This window comes from Erythrolamprus reginae, chromosome Z (assembly GCF_031021105.1).
Source record: "Erythrolamprus reginae isolate rEryReg1 chromosome Z, rEryReg1.hap1, whole genome shotgun sequence".
In the NCBI taxonomy this organism is placed as follows: domain Eukaryota; kingdom Metazoa; phylum Chordata; class Lepidosauria; order Squamata; family Dipsadidae; genus Erythrolamprus; species Erythrolamprus reginae.
Genome location: NC_091963.1, coordinates 113,551,424 through 113,573,681, shown reverse-complemented (window position 1 = coordinate 113,573,681; position 22,258 = coordinate 113,551,424). Strand labels below are relative to the sequence as shown.

At 44.6% G+C, this 22,258-nt stretch overlaps 1 protein-coding gene across 1 annotated transcript in view; it reads left to right on the top strand.

The window, feature by feature from the left end:
- The window catches only part of LOC139175999 (uncharacterized), a 37,637-nt gene extending 16,888 nt beyond the window's left edge, over positions 1-20,749 (top strand). The window contains exons 2-3 of the mRNA XM_070767477.1: positions 18,845-18,922; positions 20,069-20,749. Coding sequence (XP_070623578.1) covers positions 18,845-18,922; positions 20,069-20,073 — 83 coding nt within the window. The 3' untranslated portion in view covers positions 20,074-20,749. The remainder of the gene's footprint in view (positions 1-18,844; positions 18,923-20,068) is intronic.
- Positions 20,750-22,258: the final 1,509 nt, after the last annotated feature.

The window sequence follows — 22,258 nt, the reverse complement described above, 5'->3', positions numbered from 1 at the left end:
GCATGGGGGAACTGAGATTCTCTTTCCCCCTAGGCCGTTACAATTTTATGCATGGTATGTCTGTATGTATGTTTGGTTTTTATAATACTGTAATGGGTTTTTAATTATTTTTAGTATTGGATTATTATTATATACAGTACTGTCTTGTTATTGCTGTTAGCCGCCCCGAGTCTCCGGAGAGGGGCGGCATACAAATCCAATAAATAATAATAATAATAATAATAATAATAATAATAATAATAATAATAATAATAATAATAATAAAAAAATGCTCAAGCAATTTTGATAGAAAGAAGTCTTGGCATATTTGTAGATCTTTTGTGCAAATTGATTTCACTGATGTGAATCACACAACATAATGGGGTGGGTTTTTTTTTCATTTTAAGCAAATTCTTGGACAACAAGATATTTTTCATGTTAAGCAAATTCATGTGCAAAAAGTGATTAGTTACATAATGGCAAATTTACAAACATCAAATTCATATAAAAGAAGGGAAATCAGTCTATAGAAAATGGGAAGAGGGGTAATTCATTAAGCAGCTATAGCCCAGCTTTTTTTCAGGAAAGTTTTAAGTTAAAGGTAGTGAAAAACATTATTAATAATGAAATGCGGTTAAGTTTGTTCAAAAGAAAAGCAAAATAAATCAATAGACAAATGCCCAGGAATGAGCGAAAAATGCTAGCTATGTTATCAAAGAACGGACATAACTATTTTACTACTGTTTTTGTCTTATCCAACAAAAAAAAAGTACCATATTTTTCAGAGTATAAGATGCACCCTTTTCCTCCCTAAAAGTGGCTGAAAATTTGGGTGTGTCTTATACTCCAAATGTAGCTTTTTCAAAGCTTTTCCCCCCAGCCCTAACTAGGTGCTAAGGATCTTCCCAGCTTCCTACACCCTCCAAAAGTTTTTTCCCAGCCCTAAGTCTTTGCAGGCTTGTTTTCATTCCTACTTCCTATGAAAAAGGCTTTTTTCAGCCCTAACGCAGTGCTAATGATCTTCCTGGCTTGCAGCATTTTTTAAAATACCTATTCCCTCTGCAAAAATCTTTTCTTTCCAGAAATCTTTTCAGGCTTGTTTTCATCCCTACTCCCTCTGAAAAGGTCTTTTTCAGCCCTAACCAGGGAATAAAACAAAGTGCTGAAGCTGAAGAGACTAAGGATGCTAGCCAGATGAATACCTGGTAGGTAAATTTTTTCCTCTATTTTCCTCCACCAAAAGTAAATTGCATCTTATACTCCAGTGCATCTTATACCCCCCAAAATACAGTAAGTCTTTCACCAAGAAAATGCAAAAAAGGATTTGGGGAAAAGATTGAATTTTGCAACAGATAGAAACATAATTCGGGATTTTAAAAATATTTTAAGTATATGTTAAATTATAGTGTTGTAAAAATTGCACTCTAGCCTGCTATTGATTAGCTGATGATCTGGTAGACTATTAGATTTTACTTTTGAAAATCCTAGAGGACCTGTGACCAGTCACAAGTGCCAGCTCACTGTAGCAATTGTCTCTGTTTTCAAGTATGACAGAAAGAAAACTTTAATAACTTATAGATAAATTAGTCAGACACTGATACTCTGAAGATTCTAGATCAGATAATTAAAGGCTTATTCTTTAAGCACCTTGAAAACAATGTTGTAATTAGATCAGCATGGAATTGTCAAGAACAAATCTTGCCAGGCAGTTAATTCATTTGTTTGATTGGATAATTTCATTAGTAGATTGTGGGAATACTGATGACATAAAATACCTTGACTTCAATAAACAAGCGACAGTAAACAAATACCCAAGACATGGTACTGCTTAGCAAGCTAATTAAGTGTCTGCTGGATGACATGACAATTAAGTAGATGTATGGCTAACTCAAAGATCGTATTTAAAATGGTTCATTAATGGTTTCTCATCAAATCGGAGAGAGAGCTATCAAATTAAGTGACACAAGATTCAGTAATCAGTTCTTTGTTCTTCAATATTTTTAATGACTTGGTTGAAGGGGTAGAGGGTATGCTAATCATATCTGCAGGTAATACAAAATTGGATAGAATATATATAATTCCCAATTATAGGAATAAAATACTAAATGGCAGGAATGCTAAAAGACAGAAATAAAATAAATATCTTGATTGGTTGGAATCAAAAGCTGAAAATAAAAAGAAGTGAAAGATGGAATTATCTACAGAGGAAACAAAATCAGATGTGCAAGTTATGTGTGGAATATATGTGGCTTGGTAATGATAGCATCTGTGAAAGTGACTTTGGAACAGTTGATTTTAAATCAGATATGAGCCAGCAATATGATTTGGCTGCAAGAAATATATAAATGCTACTTCTTCTCTGATCATGTTCTAATTTCTCTCATATCAGATCTGATGCTCAGAATTGCACTAGATACGTGTTTCAGTGTTTTTCAACTTTGACAACTTCAAGGTATGTAGACATTAACTCCCAGAATTCCCTAGCTAGTGTATCTATGACTAAATTCAGAATAATCAGTACACTTAATTGTACTTAACAATTAAGCCACGGTTTCTTAATCTGGGCTACTTTTAAGATGTGTGGATTTCAACTCCTAACATGCTGGCTGGGAATTCTGGAAATTGGATGAGCGCACATCTTAGAGTTGCCAATATTGAGAAACACTGAGTTAAACACATCTACTGCAGTTTTGAACATCTGACCATCGGGCTTTATATGACAGAAGTTAGAGCACACCCAGAGCAGAAACTTATATGAACAGAGGGTAGAAATTAAATCTTAGAAGGAAAAACCAAAACAGCAGACAAAAATAAGCATTTGCTAAAGCAGTATTTGTGTAATGCTTTCTTCAAGACAATCAACCAGAGGCTGCATATTGTCATGGTTCTAGTAAAATCTGAACTAAATCAGAGTCTGAGTCAAAGTACTCCTCAAAGTTCCAATTTATTGCCAGAGCCATGCTGGGACCCATACGGGGAAACCTGAATCTAAGTTTCAAACTCAGTTGAAAGTTCACATCCCTTGTTCCCCACCCACAAACCTGTCACATTCCCTTCAGATTGTGCCAGCGTGGCAACTCCTTCTTCCGCTTCTGCCTGGGTGGTGAACATATGATGGCTTTGAACTTCTTGAAAGAATGCTTTGTGGTTGCATCTGCTCACTCATGAAATCACCCTTTACAAGTTCCCTTCCACAGGGATTGCCTTCCACAGACAGTGTGGCAAGCCATTGATTTATTACCAACTTCTGCACTGGCTTGACAGGCGGCCTCCCCTCAAGAAAAAACCAATCCTGCAGTGGAGAGAAATAGATCACAAGGGGTTAACCAGTTTAAATATCCCTCCCTCCCCCCACGGGGACCCTTAGTCTTATCTGGATATTTTTCATGGAATTGTTTTCATGTTTCAAAATCAGAGTCTGATTTTTTTCACCTCATAAATGCCTTCCCCTGCATTACAAGGGAGGAAGTTGGTGGCAGGGTTAGTGGTCTTAATTCAGATCTTGCCACTGGTCTTAATAAACTGTATTGCAACACTGGGTGGATTTATCCCAATATTCTTGGCAATGCAAACTGTATGGTGACCGGGTTTATTATTTTGACTATTGGGAAGGGCCCTAAGAATTTTGGCCCTAGCTTTTTGCTGGGCATTCTCAATTTTATATATTTTCAATTTCTCTATATTTTGTGGATAGGAAAACTTTATCTCCCCCTCAGAAAGTGGGTTGGAATGATTGGTGCTTGTCAACTTGCTTCTTGTAGGCTTTGGCAGCATCGATCAGTGCTCTCTTGGTGTCTTCCCATCATTTCTTTAATGTTCCCATCAATTCAGCCAGGGACCTGGAAGTGGGGGCTTCTGTGGGTAGTTCTGGCATAGCAATGAACTTTTGGCCATTGGTAACTTGGAAAGGAGTCAATCCAGTGCTGCTGTGAATGGCATTATTATATGCTACTTCTGCAAATGATAGCAGCTCCATACAGTCATCTTGTTGGTAATCTCCATAACGATGAAGGTACTGCTCTACCATCACGTTGGTTTGTTTCATCACACCATTGGTACTCGGATGGAAAGCTGAGCTAAGTTCTTTCATGTGTATGAACTCTCTCCAAAGCTTGGTGGTGAATTGTATGCATCTATTGGATATGATCCTCTTGGGCACCCCATGCAAGCAGTAGATGTGCTTGATGAACAACTTTGCTAAGTGTCTGGCGGATGGCAATCTGGAACAAATGACAAAATGGACTTGCTTGGAGAACAAGTTGATGACCATCCAGATCACAGTATTGCTCTTGCTTTCTGGGAGTTCCACTATGAAATCCATTGTGATCTCTTCCCAGGGTTTATTGCAATTAGCCACCTGCTGCAGGAATCCGGGTGGCACAGGTAGCACAGCTTATCGCATAGTCCTACACCTCTGATTTCATTTTTGACCACCAAAACTGTCTCTGTGTCAGGTGGAGCATTTTCAGAAACCCAAAGTGTTCTCCTAACTTGGCGTTGTGGCTCCGCTGGAGCACTTGTAATTAGAGGCTGGCAGACACGTATAACGTGGACCCCTTCCATGCCAACCCTTCTCTCATGGGTAGGATAACCTTGTTATCATTAAGTCAGGAATCGCTAAGCAGAGCTGCCTTAAATTTCTCAGTCCACTTTCCCTGGTCTCGGCCACTTGACCTTCGGGTCTGGCCTCTGGTGAGGACAGGGCTACCAGTTCCCTCTTTAAGTGGGAAATGCCTGTTGCTTCTTCTGGTGAGGTGGGAATCACAGAGTGGAACTCTTCTTTTTGACTGTTGTACTGCAGCTTCCTGGACAATGTGTCAGCCAATAGGTTCTTCCCTGCAGGGATGTGCTTCATTTCAAATTTGAACCACCTAAAGTACTTCTCCCATCGCACTTGCTTGGGTGAACATTTCCTAGGGGCCTTCAGGGCCTCTGTCCATGCCTTGAAAAGTATCATGGCCCCTTTTAGGAATTGCCTCCAGATTAGCAGCGCCCAATGAACAGCAAAGGCTTCTTTCTCCCAGATGGGCCATCTCCTCTCGGTCGCTGTCATTTTTTGGAGATGTAAGTGCCTGGCATGAGTTGGCCTTCTTCATTCTTTTGCAACAACACCACTGCCACAGCCACATCGCTAGCATCCGGTCGAATGATAAATTGTTGTTCGATGTCAGGGTGCTGGAGGATCGGTTCCTGGGCAAAGAGCTGTTTCACTCTTTCAAAGGCTTTTGGCAATTCGTTGTCCAGTCAATTGGCTGGTTTGATTTTGGCTTGGTGGGCATCGAGCTCTTTTTTAGCAGTTCTGTTAGTGGAAGAGCTACTTCAGCAATTCTGGGATGAATTGCCTATAGAAGTTCACAAACCCAAGTAAGCTTTGCAATTGCTTGTGAGAGCGTGGGGCTGCCAATTGAGTACTGCTCTCACCTTCTCTGGGCCCATTTTGATCCCATCCTTGGAGATATGGTATTCCAAATAGTCCAGTGAAGTCTTGTGAAACTCACATTTCACATATAATTTGGCGGCTAGTTTTTTCAAGATTTGTCGCACTAGTTTCCCCTGCTCTTCCAGAGTTTCATTAAAAATGAGAATATCATCTAAATAGATGAGCACCTCCTTGTACAAGTGGGGGTTGAACATCTTATTAATGTACTGCATGAAAACTGCTGGGGGTCCCTGCAGTCCAAAAGGCATCACCTTGAATTGGAAGCCCACAGCAGGCATTTGAATGCAGTTTTCCATTTGTCCCCTTTCCTGATTCAGATACGATAGTATGCTTCTCTCAAATCTAGATTGGTAGAAATATCTTGTCTTTGGACAAGTGGTTCAACAACTCTTTCATGAGGGGAAGGGAGTAGATGTTCTGCACACACACCACATTCAATCCATGGAAGTAAACACATAATCTCTCTCTCTCTCCCCCCCCCCTCTCTCTCTCTCTCTCACACACACACACACATCTTTCTTTTTCTTGAATAGCACGGGGGCGGCAGCCCTCGATTTTGCTGGTTGGATGAACCCCTTCTCCAAGTTGGCATCGATATATCTCCTCAGCTCTTCCAGTTCCTTTGGGGACATGGAATACATCTTTGGCTTAGGGAGTGTTTCACCTGGCTCAAATTCTATCATGCAGCCTGTTGTCTGCTGGAGGGGGAGAGTTTATTACATTCTTCCTAGCTAAACACCTTCTCCAAGTCTCTATATTCTCTCAGCTCCTTCTGAGAACCTGGTGGAATCGTCTCCCTTGCAGGGATTGCCAGTTGAGGATCAGTTGATACCCCAGGCATCAGCCCTTCTTGGTGCTTCTGGTCCCTTAGAGGGGGTGTTGGGCCAACATGCATGGTTAACTTCCAGTGCTTGTTCTCCCATCTTATGGTGGGAGTCCACTTGTCTAGCCATGCTAGGCGCAAGATGATGGCCTCCAACATCTTTGAGGCTACTATGAAATAAAGACTTTCATGATGTTGGCCCATCTTTAACTCTACGGGCTCGGCGAGGAGAGTGGCTGGGCCTCCCCTGATTGGTGATCCATCCAACTATTGAAACCGGATGGGGCTCACTAGGGCCCTGATACCGCTTTTCCACCACTACATTGCTGATTTAGCACCGCAAGGAACCCCTGTCTATTATGGCATCTACCTCCTCCTCCTTTCCCATTTCGGGCACTTTAATCTTTGACTTTATGAGGAATGGGCGAACTGCTTCACTCACCATCGAGTCATCTTCATCACTGTTCCCTTCGTCCCAACAGATTGCTGCTGCTTCTGTGGGTGAGGTCTCATCATTGTCCGGAGGGGACGGAGGCTCTCCTGACTGCAGCACCAGCCATCCTAATTCTGGCGGTCTTGGGCCCTTTTTCCTGGAAGTGGGAGGTGGCCCGGACTTTGGCTAAGGGATAGGGGCTGGTGCCAGGCACTTGGTGGTGTGGTGACCATACAGATAGCATTTTACACCCCATGTTGGTTCGCAATGTGGGATTGCTCTGGTCTTAGGTGGAACCCCATTACCCAACTGCTTTCTGGCTGGTTGGTTGCTGGGGGTTTCCTTTAGTTTTTTGACCCTCTGGTCTAGAGCAATGGTGGTAGAATACCAATCTTAGACTCGACATGATAATCTTCTGAACTTGCACGCCTCTTTCAATTCTGGAGCCAGTGCATCTTGGATTGTGTGAACCAAGAGCCTTTTAGGCCAGCCCCGTACCTTCCTGGCCGCTATTCTAAACTCCCATACCAGTTCCTTCACTGGGCGGCCAGCTTGCCTCAACCTTTGGATCAGTTTCTTGGCGTCTACCTGCTGGGTCTCATCATGGAATCTGTCCCTCATCAATTAGATGAAGTCGACTGTGTCATCAACTGCCCTGAGTCCTTTTTGGAATTTGTGGCATATAAATACAAATAATAAATATATAAATGGATGGATGGATGGATGGATGGATGGATGGATGGATGGCTGGCTGGCTGGCTGGCTGGCTGGCTGGCTGGCTGGCTGGCTGGCTGGCTGGCTGGCTGGCTGGCTGGCTGGCTGGAGGAAGGAAGGAAGGAAGGAAGGAAGGAGTTTGAACACCAATTCTGCTGTTTCTTCTTATTCATGCCCTCAGTTATCTTGCCAATCAGCCGCCTATCTGTCTGGTGTCCAATGATATAGGCCCACACTCAATGGAGGAAATAGGATAGCTTCTTTGGGTTGCTATTGAACGTGGCGTGGAACTGAGGCACAGCCTCCTGGGCTTGAGGGGCGGTGGCTGGCCTGGGTGCAGTCGGTGTGATGACAGTCGCATGTTGTTTTTATTACTGTTGTTAGCCGCCCCGAGTCTACGGAGAGGGGCGGCATACAAATCCAATAAAATGAAAATGAAATTAAATGAAATGAAAGCCTGCTGGGCCCCCCCTCAAACTTGACTCCCTCCCTGCTGCCTCTGTTGGCCTAGGCCCCATGCGGCCCCATCCGGTGGAAGTGATGTGCCGGTGCCTGGAGGCTGTTGGGGCCTGGATGGGTGTCAACAGACTCAAACTCAACCCGGATAAGACGGAGTGGCTGTGGGTTCTGCCTCCCAAGGACAATTCCATCTGTCTGTCCATCAAGCTGGGGGGGGGGAATCATTGCCCCCCTCAGAGAGGGTCCGCAACTTGGGCGTCCTCCTCGATCCACAGCTCACATTAGAAAACCATCTCTCAGCTGTGGCGAGGGGGGCGTTTGCCCAGGTCCGCCTGGTGCACCAGTTGCGGCCCTATCTGGACCGGGACTCATTGCTCACAGTCACTCATGCCCTCATCACCTCGAGGTTCGACTACTGTAATGCTCTCTACATGGGGCTACCTCTGAAAAGTGTTCGGAAACTTCAGATCGTGCAGAATGCAGCTGTGAGAGCAGTCATGGGCTTACCTAGGTATGCCCATGTTTCACCATCACTCCGCAATCTGCATTGGCTGCCGATCAATTTCTGGTCACAATTCAAAGTGTTGGTTATGACCTTTAAAGCCCTTCATGGCATCGGACCAGAATACCTCCGAGACCGCCTCCTGCCTCACGAATCCCAGCGACCGATTAGGTCCCACAGAGTGGGCCTTCTCCGGGTCCCGTCAACTAAACAGTGTCGGTTGGCGGGCCCCAGGGGAAGAGCCTTCTCTGTGGCGGCACCGGCTCTCTGGAACCAACTCCCCCCGGAGATTAGAACTGCCCCTACTCTACCTGTCTTCTGTAAACTCCTTAAAACCCACCTTTGCTGTCAGGCATGGGGGAACTAAGACATCTCCCCCTGGGCATGTTTAAATTGTGTATGGTATGCTTGTGAGTGTGTATGTACTATACGGGGTTTTCTTTTTAAATCTTAAATGTTTTAAATGTATTCAGATTATTTATGATTTGTTTTTCTCTACTGTGAGCCGCCCCGAGTCCTCGGAGAGGGGCGGCATAGAAATCTAAATAATAAATAAATAAATAAATCCACAGGGAGGGGCTGTCTACTGGTGGAGGAGTGGGTGCAACCAGACCTGACATCGCAGGGGACTGCTGTCCCTCCCCCACCCATGGTGCAATGCTCGGCTGCAGGGAGTATTCCAGGGTCCACTGCCTTTGTGCCCACCCCACTCCAGGGAAGAAAGCAAATCCTGGTGGGAAGAACAGGTGTCCCCACTCGACAGGAGACCCTGGTGCCTCTCTGGGAAGGAGAACTTTGGCTGTGATCTGGGGCTTGTCCAACTCACTTTTAAGTGATCCATCAATGACAGATGGCATGACAGCAGCTGGAATCGTTCACTTTCAGAGTGGTCTGTGAGCATGATTTCTTACTGTATCCATTCCTCTCTGGCAGCTGCGAATTCATGGGGTGGATAATAGAGGACCTGGAATTTCCCAGCAGCTTGCTCCTTCTGTTCCATTTTTTTTCTTTTCCTGAGTTTTCACACCGCTTGGATGTGGGAACTCAGTTTCCCAACCAGTGCCGGAATTATGGGTAGCTGGTGAGAATTTAAGAGATTCAAGTTAAAATGTCAAGGTTCCAGGTAACACTGGAACTAAATCAGATCTGAGTCAAAGTACTCCTCAAAATTGTAATTTATTGCCAGAGCCATCCTGGCACCCTCACTGGGAAACCTGAATCTGAGTTGAAAGTTGAAAGTTTACATCCCTTTCCCCCCCACCCATAAATTTATCATATTCCCCATTCAGATTGTGCCAGCCCTTCATGGCACCGGACCAGGATATCTGTGAGACCGCCTTCTGCCGCACGAATCCCAGCGGCTGGTTAGGTCCCACAGAATTGGCCTTCTCCAGGTCCTGTCGACTAAACAATGTCATCTGGCGGGACCCAGGGGAAGAGCCTTCTCTGTGGCGGACCCAACCCTCTGGAACCAGCTTCCCCCAGAGATCAGGACTGCCCCCACCCTCCTTGCCTTTCGTAAACTTCTTAAAACTCGCCTCTGCCATCAGGCATGGGGGAACTGAAACATCTCCCCTTGCCTATATAGTTTTATGTATGGAATGTTTGTGTGTAGGTTTTTATATAAGGGTTTTTTTAGGTTTTTAATGTAAAATTGTTATTTTAGACTTAATATTAGATTTATATTGTATACTGTTTTATTACTGCTGTGAGCCGCCCTGAGTCTGCGGAGAGGGCGGCATACAAATCTTATTAATAATTATTATTATTATTAATAATAATAATAATAATAATAATAATAACTCCTTCCAGTTCCGCCCGGGTGGGTTTAGGATGGCCTTGAACGTCTTGAAAGAATGCTTTGTGGCTGCATTTGCTCCTTCATGAAATCACCCTTTCCATAAACATCAGGCCTTCTACAGATAGTGTGGCCAGCCATTGATTTATCACCAACTTCTGCACTGGCTTGTTACATATAGGGAAGTAAACCTGTTTCCTTTGCAATGTTTAATGAACTCAGAAGGGGCAATTCAGGTTATCCTGTCCAAGTCAAGTTGCCCTATCCAAATTGTGATTTGATTACCGTATTTTTTGGTGTAACACACTTTTTTTCTTTTAAAAAGTGCATCAAAAACTGGGTGCGTCTTATACATCGAATGCTGCTGGGGGGGAGTTGGGTAGCAGTCAGCAGCGGCAGTGGCAGCCTTCCCACGCTTCGCTGGCTGTCCCCGAGGCCGTCCGGCAGCCCTTGGCTGCTTCCCTCCCCGCGGGAGACCGGCAGGCGTTGGCCAAGGAGCCTTCCCAGCATGCCAAAAAGCGGCTCAGGCAAGCGGCTTTGGCCGGGCAGGGGCCGCCTCTCCCTGGCTGAGGAACTCCCTCTGTCCTTCGCTTTGGCATCAGCGAGAATACAAGTGGTGACTGCTTCACTTTTAAAGCCTCCTGATTGTCTAAGGTTTCTACCTTATTTTGCTCCGTCACCGCCTTTCCCCTCCGCTTCCTCATCTGCATGTGTGTGTCTGAGTATGTGCGAGAGAGAGAGAGCGCTGGATGGGTGAAACTACCTGGACACAAGCGGTGGCTGTGCCACTTTCAAAGGCTCCTGAACAATCGATTATCTTTCTGGGAGATCCGGTTTCCCCACCCCACCCCGCACGCCCCCCATTTCAGCCTGTGCTCCAAAAGTGCTTTTCCCACCGTTTAGGACCTGGCGCTCTTCTCTCGGGTGGGGAGAACGAAGCCACAAGCGCCGCCTTCAAGCTCCGTGCAGGGCGGCCACAGGTGCTTCCGGTATTTGGACAAGCAAAAGGCACAGCGGCGGAGGTTCTCATACTAATTTATTAGTATAATGAATATATTTATTAATTTCACATTTATAATGTAGCAGTTTGATCAGTTGATCATCAAAGGAAGGGAGGCTGATAGTATTTAGTGTTCATTATTTATTTATTTAATCGATTTTTTAATGCTGCCCTTCTCCTTAGACTCAGGCGGGTTTACAGCATGTTAACAATAGCACTTTTTAACAGAGCCAGCATATTGCCCCACAATCCGGGTCCTCATTTTACCTACCTCGGAAGGATGGAAGGCTGAGTCAACCTTGAGCCGGTGATGTGATTTGTACTGCTGACCTGCAGATCTGGCAGTCAGCTTTAGTTCCCTGCAGTACTGCTCTCTACCCACTACGCCACTTCTGCTCCTATAAGTATTAAGTATTTGCTGAAATACCAAAGAAGTGTAGAGCAGCTGTGAATGAAGCAAAATCTCTGCTAAGATCATTGATAGCTAGACTGAAGACAAAACATGACAGCCATGGACCTGACTCAAGTAGTACAAGGTCCGACTCATGGGGGGGGGGGGCACGAACCCGACATGGTATCCCTCTCTGAGCAATTGAGCAATGGTCTGAGACTAAGGGGCTTAGAAGTGTTGCCTTTGTCATGGTCAGACCATTTTCTATTGTGGCTTGATTTCTTGGCTCCAATCCTTCCCCGCAGGGAGGAGGAACTGACTAGGTGGTTCCACCCCAGACACCTGATGGACCCAGAGGGCTTTCAGAGGGCGCTTGGGATGATTCCAGATGCACTTGTCCACAGTTCAGCAGAGTCTCTTGCTGAGGCCTGGAACAAGGCTACAGCAGAGGCTCTTGACCGGATTGTGCCGTTGCGACCTCTCCGCGGCACTAGACCCTGTAGAGCTCCATGGTTCAATGAGGAGCTCCGGGAATTGAAACGCCAGAAGAGACATCTAGAGAAGCGATGGAGGAAGAGTAAGTCCGAATCCGATCGAACACTTGTAAGAGCTCATATTAAGTCTTACAAAGTGGTGCTCAAGGCAGCAAGATGCACGTATCATGCCGCCTTGATTGCATCAACGGAATCTCGCTCGGCTGTTCTGTTTAGGGTGACCCGCTCCCTTCTTAACCAGGGGGGAGTTGGGGAGCTCTTGCAGAGTAGTGCCGAGGATTTCATACATTTTTTGCTGATAAAGTGGCTCGGATCCGGGTGTACCTCGAGTCCGATTGGATAACAGAGTTGATTGACAATGAGTCAATTGAGGTGACTGGGGCCCGTACTTGTCCATCTGTCTGGGAAGAGTTTGATCTGGTGACACCTGATGAAGTGGACAAGGCCATTGGAGCTGTGAGTTCCGCCACCTGTTTACTAGATCCGTGTCCCTCCTGGCTGGTTTCGGAGCTGGGTCCAGGAGATTGTCAACGCTTCTTTGGGGAGGGGGTCCTTTCCGGCTCCCTATAAGGAGGCACTTATGCGCCCCCTCCTCAAGAAGCCTTCCCTGGACCCAGCCATTCTCAACAACTATCGTCCAGTCTCCAACCTTCCCTTTATGGGGAAGGTTGTTGAGAAGGTGATGGCGCTCCAGCTCCAGCGGTCCTTGGAAGAAGCCAATTATCTAGGCTCTCAGCAGTCAGGATCCAGGCCCGGCTGCAGCATGGAAACTGCTTTGGTCACGTTGATGGATGATCTCTGGCGGGCCCGGGACAGGGGTTTATCCTCTGTCCTGGTGCTTCTCGACCTCTCAGCGGCTTTCGATACCATCGACCATGGTATCCTTCTGCGCCGGCTGGAGGGGTTGGGAGTGGGAGGCACTGTCCTTCAGTGGTTCTCCTCCTACCTCTCCGATCGGTCGCAGTCGGTGTTAGTAGGGGATCAGAGGTTGACCTCTAGGCTTCTCCCTTGTGGGGTGCCTCGGGTCGGTCCTCTCCCCCCTGCTATTTAATATCTACATGAAACCACTGGGCGAGATCATCCAGGGACATGGGGTGAGGTATCATCAGTACGCTGATGATACCCAGTTGTACATCTCCACCCCATGTCCAGTCAACGAAGCAGTGGAAGTGATGTGCCGGTGCCTGGAGGCAGTTAGGGTCTGGATGGGTGTCAACAGACTCAAACTCAACCCTGATAAGATGGAGTGGCTGTGGGTTTTGCCTCCCAAGGACAATTCCATCTGTCTGTCCATTACCCTGGGGGGGAGGAATTACCGACCCCCTCAGGGAGGGTCTGCAACTTAAGCGTCCTCCTCGATCCACAGCTTACATTAGAGAACCATCTTTCAGCTGTGGCAAGGAGGGCGTTTGCCCAGGTTCGCCTGGTGCACCAGTTGCGGCCCTACCTGGACCGGGAGTCACTGCTCACCGTCACTCATGCCCTCATCACCTCGAGGTTCGACTACTGTAACGCTCTCTACATGGAGCTACCTTTGAAGAGTGTTTGGAAACTTCAGATTGTGCAGAATGCAGGTGCGAGAGCAATCATGGGCTTCCCTAGGTATGCCCATGTTACACCAACACTCCGCAGTCTGCATTGGTTGCTGATCAGTTTCCAGTCACAATTCAAAGTGTTGGTTATGACCTATAAAGCCCTTCATGGCATCGGACCAGAATATCTCCGGGACCGCCTTCTGCTGCACAATATGGTAGATCTTGTGATTAACTTGGAACATATCTCTCCTTGGATAATTTTACATTAAATTTGAACCATACAAGGTAAGTACACCGTTCTATTCAGAAAATGATCAGAGTGAAATCCAGAAGCATTTTTGTAAGTCTGCTGAACAAGGCATTCCACAGTCCTAACTTTCTAAGACATTATGCAGAATCAGAGAAATATTCACACACGTTTTTTCTGAATATGTATAGTCCTGTTAAAATGAATAAATTCCTTTCCATGAGGAAACATTTCACTGTGTGATTTCAATCAGCCATAGACTATTTTCACATGACATACTTATCCCTAGTTAACTTAAATAAAACTTGGTTTAATTAAACTCCTTCCCGACTTTTCATAATAGGGTAAAACCATTAACTAAAAGTGCCAGTTAGTTGTGCTATAAAAGGTGGTTTCTGTTGTGAACAGCTTCAAGTGTCTTTGATTCAATGGTGGGATTCAAATAATTTAACAACAGGTTCTGAGGGTGTGGCTAGATGGTCATGTGACTGGGTAGGCATGCTAGGTGGCCATGTGACTGGATGGGTTTAGCTAGGTGGCCATGTGACTGGGTAGGTATGGCCAAATCAATGTAACTCACATCAAAGATTGCCTCGCCTGGCTCCTCCCCTCTCAGCAATTCCTTGTCACATCCAGCCTCAACGTATCTATAGTTCTGTAAAAATGTTGTTCACATCCGCAGAGCTTTTTTGAGAATGTCTGTGTTAAGAGATTCATGAACTTGGAGAGCCAATGGTAACAAGGTTAGCCAATGAATAGACATAGCAACTAAGTCAGCCAATAGGAGTTAAACGCTTCTGAGTCTGTGCAGAGAATCGAAACTGAAAACTTAAGTTTAAGGATGGGTTCAATTCACACTCTGTACTCTCTGAACTCTGAACTAGAAGGTGCTTGTGTTTTACTTTTAACTGTTGCTCCATTGAAGAAGAACCCTGCTAATGGTATTGTAAATACAGTAATACCTCATGATACAAACTTAATTGGTGCAAGGAGGAGGTTCGTAAGACGAAAGGTTCGTAAGACGAAACATTGTTTCCCATAGGAAACAATGTAAAGTCAATTAATCTGTGCAACCAAAAAACCCCCCCGCAAAAAAAACGGCTTTCGGCGACTGCTGGGAAGCCGCACGGCTGTTTTAAAAGGTGACAGCCGGCCTGGGGGGCTTCCCAGCACCCCCGAACCCCGAACCCGGGTTCGGGGGGGTGCTGGGAAGCCCCCCAGGCCGGCTGCGCCCTTTTAAAACAGCCGCGTGGCTTCTCAGCTGTCTCCCGAAGCCGAACGCCAAAGCCGAACTTCCGCATTCGGCGTTCGGAGACAGCTGGGAAGCCGCGTGGCTGTTTTAAAAGTTGACAGCCAGGCTGGGGGGCTTCCCAGCAACCTCCCGAACCGAACCCGGGGTTCAGAAAAATTTTGCCTCTTCTTACGAACTTTGTTCGAGTTACGAACCGGCGTTCGGGAGGCTTCTGGGAAGCCCTGCCGCCCGGCTGTCACCTTTTAAAACAGCCGCGCGGCTTCCCAGCAGTCTCCGAACGCCGGTTCGTAACTCGAAAAAAGTTCGTAAGAAGAGGCAAAATTTTTCTGAACCCCGGGTTCGTATCACGAGTTGTTCGTAAGACGAGGAGTTCGTATCTTGAGGTACCACTGTATATAAATTATATTACTATGTTTATAAAGTAGTTTATGCATCCAGCTGAAACAGTCATCTATGTGTACTTCTGGAAAATGATTTTAGCAACAAAGTAATAGTCTGTGTGAATGGGCAGAGCCTCTCATTGCTGCCACTACTGGTTAATCGAACCGATGCAAACTGATAGCAACCCACCACTGATTTTATAGATCAACCTTCTGCTCTTCTGGGTTGGCAGATTAGGCAGCTTTCCTGGCCACACAATTCCTCCTCCCACCAGTCCATGTGAGGTAGGAGACCCGAGAGAAAGCACCTGGCCTAGGCACAAAGCCCTCGACCATGGAGCCCTTCCCTGGAAGCAAAGAATAGCTTGGATGAACTGATCTCTCCTGAAGATGAGCTAAAGAACAGCAGTGGTGGTAGGAGTGACAGAAGGCAGAAGTGAAGCTCCAGAATGGTAGTGGTGGAAGGCAGAAGTGGAGCTCCAGACCGCCAGTGGCAGCAGCAGGCAGAAGCAGGGCTCCAGACCAGCAGAAGGCAGAAGAGGCACTCCAGGGTGGCGGTAGCAGAAGGCAAAAGCAGAGTTCCAGACTGGTGGCAGTGGAAGGTAGAAGCAGAGTTCCAAAGCAGCAGTAGCAGAACCAGAAGGCAAGCTTGAGAGTAACGGTGGTGCTTGGGGATGGAGGGTGGCCCTTTCAGGGATGCACATGTGCACCGCAGTGCCTAGCCCAAGCTGAAATGGGGTGCGTCTCTTCGTCATGGGCTGCATGCGGGACCCGAGGTGAAGGGGAAGGCAAGTAGGGGGCAGTCACTCGGATGCCCTGTGGAAGCCAAGTGTGCCAAGTCCAAAAGGTGAGTGAGCCTCACCATGTCTGCCCACGGCAACTCTTCAGCCAAGTGCAATGGGTCTCTGTCCCTTGCCATCAGCCTTACCTTCCACAGTTTCCATGCACCCCTCCTGGCCTGAATACCTTGCCTTTCAGATCCCAAAGGGGTCAGCCTGTGGCTGCCTACAAAGACAAGCTTGATGATGAGCAGCCCTTGGAGGAGATGCTCCGTTGGGGCTGAGACTGCAGTACACGCATGCAGCCCAGGGACATCCACTCACCCTCCTGAGGTTCCACCAGCTGTCCCCCTTTGGATCTGAAAGGCAGGGCACTCTGGCTGGCATGTGAAAAGTCTGGAACTCCTTGAGGCCTTCGGGACAGATCAGATTGTCATGAAGGGCTCCATGACGGAGGGCTGTGTGCCCAGATCAAGTGCTTTGTCTCAGGCCTTGAGAAGCGGTAGAAGGCAGAGAAGCAGTAGGAGGCGGAGAGTGAGAGAGACAGGAAGCTTTGCAGATATGCACTCTTCCCAACCCCACTTCCCAGAGGGGGCACCTGCCTGTACTTACCTCTACCAAGGTTTCTGCTGCTGGAGCAGGTCGCAACAGGGCATTATCTAGAGGAGCAAGGAGGAGCAGAGATTGGGCCTCAGCTGCCGTGTGGTAGGTCACACAGATGGCGGGCAAGCTGGCTGGGCCATGTGGGAGGCAACTAGGCCGGGCTTTGGGCTTTGCTTGCAGACTCATTGAGGCAGATCAGTGAGTCAGCTGGGCTGCGGGGATAGTGCTGGGTGGGATGCAGCCCCAGCGGTGAAGACAGGCAAGAGGCCATGTGGTCAAGGCAAGTGAGGGAGCCAGACAGCATCAGCAGCTATGCCGGACAAGAAGGCAAGACGAGGAGTGACTGGGTGGGTTGAAGCGAGTGAATGGGACAGTGCAGAATTTTAATATCTGGATCATCCGAACCGGCCCAATCCAGCTGAATACCCCCATACTGGTTTTAGTATACTGTAATAGATAAACAAGATCAGATAAACGTTTATCTATTTTGGGGACATAATATATTGAGGAAACTATGGTGTTTTGGCCTACTAATATGATGTGGAAACAGACTAGGTTCAGGCATTGCCCATTATTAGCCTGCGAATCTTGCTAATATGAATCACAAATCATAATTTATAGTTTAACTTAAACATATTCCTTAAAACTTATTCAACATATGATTAAGAATAAAATCAAGCAACAGTTGTTATAACTGGAAATACTTAAAGCCTGCACGAAGCAACCCACTTGATGAGGAAATAACAGCTTTGTTTTGAGGAAAATTTAAATGCCACCATCTTGCCTGATTTTTCCCTTTCTACTCTGTTCTTTTCTCTTTTCCCCAGCCTGAAATTAATTCAGTTAGAATCAGTTTTTTAATATACTGTAGACCATTCTTGCACTAATACAGGTAGTCCTGAACCGACTATTACAATTAAGCCCAAATTTTATGTTGCTAAGTGAAAACAGTTGCTTTCTTGTCTCAGATGTTAAGTGAATCATTGCACTTATTAAGTAACATTATTAAGTGAATTTAGGTTCCCTAAATCCTTGTCAGATCACAAAAGTTGATCACATGAACCCTGGACGCTGCATCCATCTTAAATATGAACCAATTGCCAAGCATCCAAATTTTGATTACATGACCAAAGGGATGTATGAAACAGTTGTATGTGTGAAATAATTATTTTTTTTTGTGCTGTGTAATTTTGGTCATTAAATGAACTGTTGTAAACCGAGAACTATTTGTATTTGTCCACAAACATTGATGGGGAAAGCACTCCAGCCATCAGTTAAAATAATTCATGGACAGATAACTAGTTCAGATTTTATTGATTCCAAAAAGTCATCCCTCAGTATAACTATGATGTGTGTTTGTGTTTTATTTTTATTACAATGTACACTGAAGATGGCATTTAATTTCATTGTATGAAGTCCAATGACAATAAACTAAACTAAACTAATTTTGATCTAATATTGTAGATTTCCCTTGTTACCATATCACCATTTTAAGTACTTTTTAACAGCAACTTTTTTTACAATTTAAGTGAAAAAATTTGTGTTTTTTGGGGAGATTATTACTGACTGATTTTTTTAAAAAAACATTATGCAGTGCACTTTTGTATATACCTAGGACTAAACTTCATATATACTTATGTGTACATACAGACGCACATGCATTTTAAGAAAGAACTGCTAGTTTCATTATAATTTGCAAGACTGTGTCCTAATTGAGTTAAATTTATGGTGCTATTCAAGAAATGTGATTATTCTCTTTCTACATCATCCAGTTTGGGTTTCTGCAATTTGTGTGTTGTACAAACATGGTTTTTATTCCTAATAATTGTTTGCTTTTAATCTCCCAAATCTGGACATTCAGGTACTCAGTCTCTCTGGAAAAGAACTATACATTCCCTACTAAATTCTACCAAAGCAATTGATCAATGTATTAACAGTACCATTTGTAAAAAAAATGTCAGCAATTCCCCCCTCCTTTCCTCCTAAAATCAGAAATATTGTGTTGTTTTTCACAGTCAGCAACATTTTTAGGGTCGATCCTGGTGCATTTATCCTAATGAAGGAAACAATCTCAATAGTGGCTTGGGGAAAAGGTAGGTGAGTTGTACATGTGTGTGTTTAAATTTGAGCCTTGACAGATTCTTTTCAAGCTATTTCCTAGCAACAGTTTTCTATTTATGGAATTAGAGCAAGAGAGACAATAAGAGTGCATGCGCAAAGGAGCACAATTGAGACCAATCAAAATGGCCTTTCTGGGTGGGCACATGCGGTAAGCACCGTAACATTTTGGCACAGGAACGAACCAAAACTGCTCTGTGAATTAGGTAGTTTCACGTTGTTGGGAATTCATTTTTAACACACAAGAACATAAAACTGCCTGATTTACGCCAGTTTATTCATCTCAAGCTTTTTAAAGGGTACGTAGGGTTTTTATTTGGGTGGGGTAATTCTTACAATGTCTAAATATAAAGAAAGGGAGCTTGTAGTAAGCTGGAAAAATCTTTACGACTCCTGAGAAGCAATAGGGAGAGCAACTGGAATTGGTTTATTGTTCTCTGGAAACATACAGCAAATCTTGAAGTAATTGAACATTTACCTCTCTCACCCCGTTCCGTATTTGCACTGAATTTGCACTAGATTAAGTCATAGGACTTATATTGAAGTATGAGCAGAAATTCAAGGCTTTGGATTAGGGTCTTCCAATCTGTGAATTCTGGGGGTGAGGTAGGCTTTAAAAAGTCTAGCAATTTATAACCCACCAGATTAAGCACCGAAATAAGAGACACATTGTACATGATACAGGACCTTCCCCCAACCCGCTGGTCCCCAGACGTGAGTTGCACTGTAATTCTCAAGATCCCATCAGCAGGCTGTGCTGAAATGGGGAGGGCGGGTGGGTAACGTTTAACGGTGTCTGGAATTGGTTTTCTGCACATCTGAAAAAAGATGGGAGGCTGTTCTGCACAGTGACAGCAAAACTGAACAGGCAATTCTTCGGCTAAAGTTTCTTTAAAGAAAGGGGGAAGCAGCAGGAGACGGTCCCTCTAGATTGTGCCTTGAGGTTTTTATGCTTTTCTTCAGGGGGTTGGGGATGCTGGTCTTTGTGCCAATTCATCTTTTGCTGTCTGTTCCACATTTAACCCTTGCAACTAACGGAATATATTGCTGCAAAACGTATGCATATCGCAAAATGAATTAAAAGGGCTGGTTGACCGTGTTCTGTCTCTTCCCTTTCCCAGCCTGAAAGGCTCCTCTCCTCCACATTCATCTCTTAGCGGCAGATTAAAAGATCCTCCGTTGGCAAGTCTTATCCTTTGAAGGAGCGATGGACTCCCAGGAAATCTCGCCACTCCAGACAGGAAGTGCTCGCGAAGAAATCAGCCGCTTGCTTGTGGCTTGGTCTTTTGACAGACCAGAGACCGGAAGTGCTCCTTTTAAACCAGTCCCCTTCCCCGGATGGGAGGCTTTTGTTAGCGCCGTGAATCCCACGAGACCCTGCTGCTGCGGCGCAATTTAGCGGGAGCATTTCCTGCGCGAGCATCCCCTTCCCTCCGCCGTCCAAAGATGGCAATCGGTGTTCTGGTCTTACCCGTGCTAACTGGACGGTTTGCATCCGGACTGTATTGAGCTTGCATTTAATTAGAAACAGATTGCGAAAAATTCGCTTTAAGTTGGGGGGGACGGGGACGACGACCCCTGTATTTAGTTTGCCTCTTTTCGGAGGCTTCGAGATATTTGGAGTCCACCCTTCCAAACTCCCTCCCCAACGCACACTTTTGAGAGACTAAAAAGCGACCTTCCTACGTCGCTTTCTCCCAGTTTTACTGACAAGTGTCAAGCCACTGCATATTTCAAACAGACTTACCCGTGACTTAGTCTTTGTTCAGGATTTTTCAGCATTAAAATGGGATTCAATAAGATTGAAATATATAGACTCGGCTGTTTTAAAGAGCTCGTTTTTCTATTCCTCCTAGCACAACCTTTTGTTAATTTGTCAATAGAAGATCCACCAAGAAAGAAGATAGATGACAAAACCCACTATTCTTTAAATAGACTGAGATAGTACAGGAAAGATTGACCAATGGGCTTTATAACCTTTATTTTTTTAGTCAACTGGAATAGAAATAAACTTTCTCAAAGCTAGAGAGCGGAAGGATGGGGATAGATTAAAAAACCTCAAGCTTTATTTGCTGCTTTTGAAATATGAGTAAGCTTCTTTACATCTTTATTCCATTAAACATTTCATTTACAACTGACACAAAAAAGGTAATCAGATCATTATAAATCCAGGATTTGAGGTTGGAGCCAAATTTGTATTAGAAAATCTCATGTTAGTCTTGTTTTCTTGGTGAAAATACATTTGTAATTGTTTTGCATTCAATACAATTAAGGGAAATTTTATCTGTTACACATACTGTACTTTTATTTTCAGCAACCAGAAATATGTGCTGGCCTGTAGAACTACAAATGTATTGTCTTCAAATCCACTTCTTTCAAACAGTACTTTTTATTGGCTATCTCTTACGTACCACCCAGTATTTAAACAGTAAGCACGTGAGAAAACCCTTATCTATTCACACATCTATGATTTTTGAATTCATCCATCTATCAATCTATCCATCCATCCATCAATAGATAGTTTGCCTTGTCATCATGCATAATAGTTATTCTCCATTTGAACCTGTACTGTGGAGATAGATTTGTGCTCTTCTATCCCCAACTGGTAACTAATTGCAATTTCAGACTATGAGTTGAATACATCTTTTTATGGTAAATCCACCAAATGAACTTTCAAGCTGATCAATCACTTAGGTGAATGCCAAAGATCTTGATAGATAAAGTTAGATTTTTAGTTTTAGGGAAATTCTGCCTGCCTCCAGCTCTGGGTGGTTGGCTTTATTTATTAATTATTTATCTTCTATCCATTCTGCTGAGTAAAGCCCTGAACTACTCAAAGTCCTGCCCTGCAAAATTAAAAGCATTTTCACACAGATGGCAGGAAATAGTCTACAGCAATGTTTCTTGTCCTGTTGGCTTGCACCACTGCAGTCAATTTTTCCCTCTTGGAATTAAGAACAGTCAGGTTTAACCTAGATAATATAAAGCTTTTTGGTGTGATTTAAGAAAAACAGTATTTTTCTCTAAACTAATCTCTACTATTAGAATTTTGTATGATGAACAGTTAGAATGGGAACATCTTTAATAATAAGAATTGAGTATTTTAGAATTACATTTCATAATAAAAATGTAAGTTTTTAGAAGAATAAGTTAAATAAAAATCAATTGCTGAAAGCAAAAGAAAAAATAAGAGCAGAAATTTTCCTCCATGTAAAATATGAGTTTATTTTTCATAATAAAAAAGTTCTAGATCCAGTATAGGGAAGTATATTATTCCTTAATTCTATTGTTTGTTTGTTTTAAACTTAGCA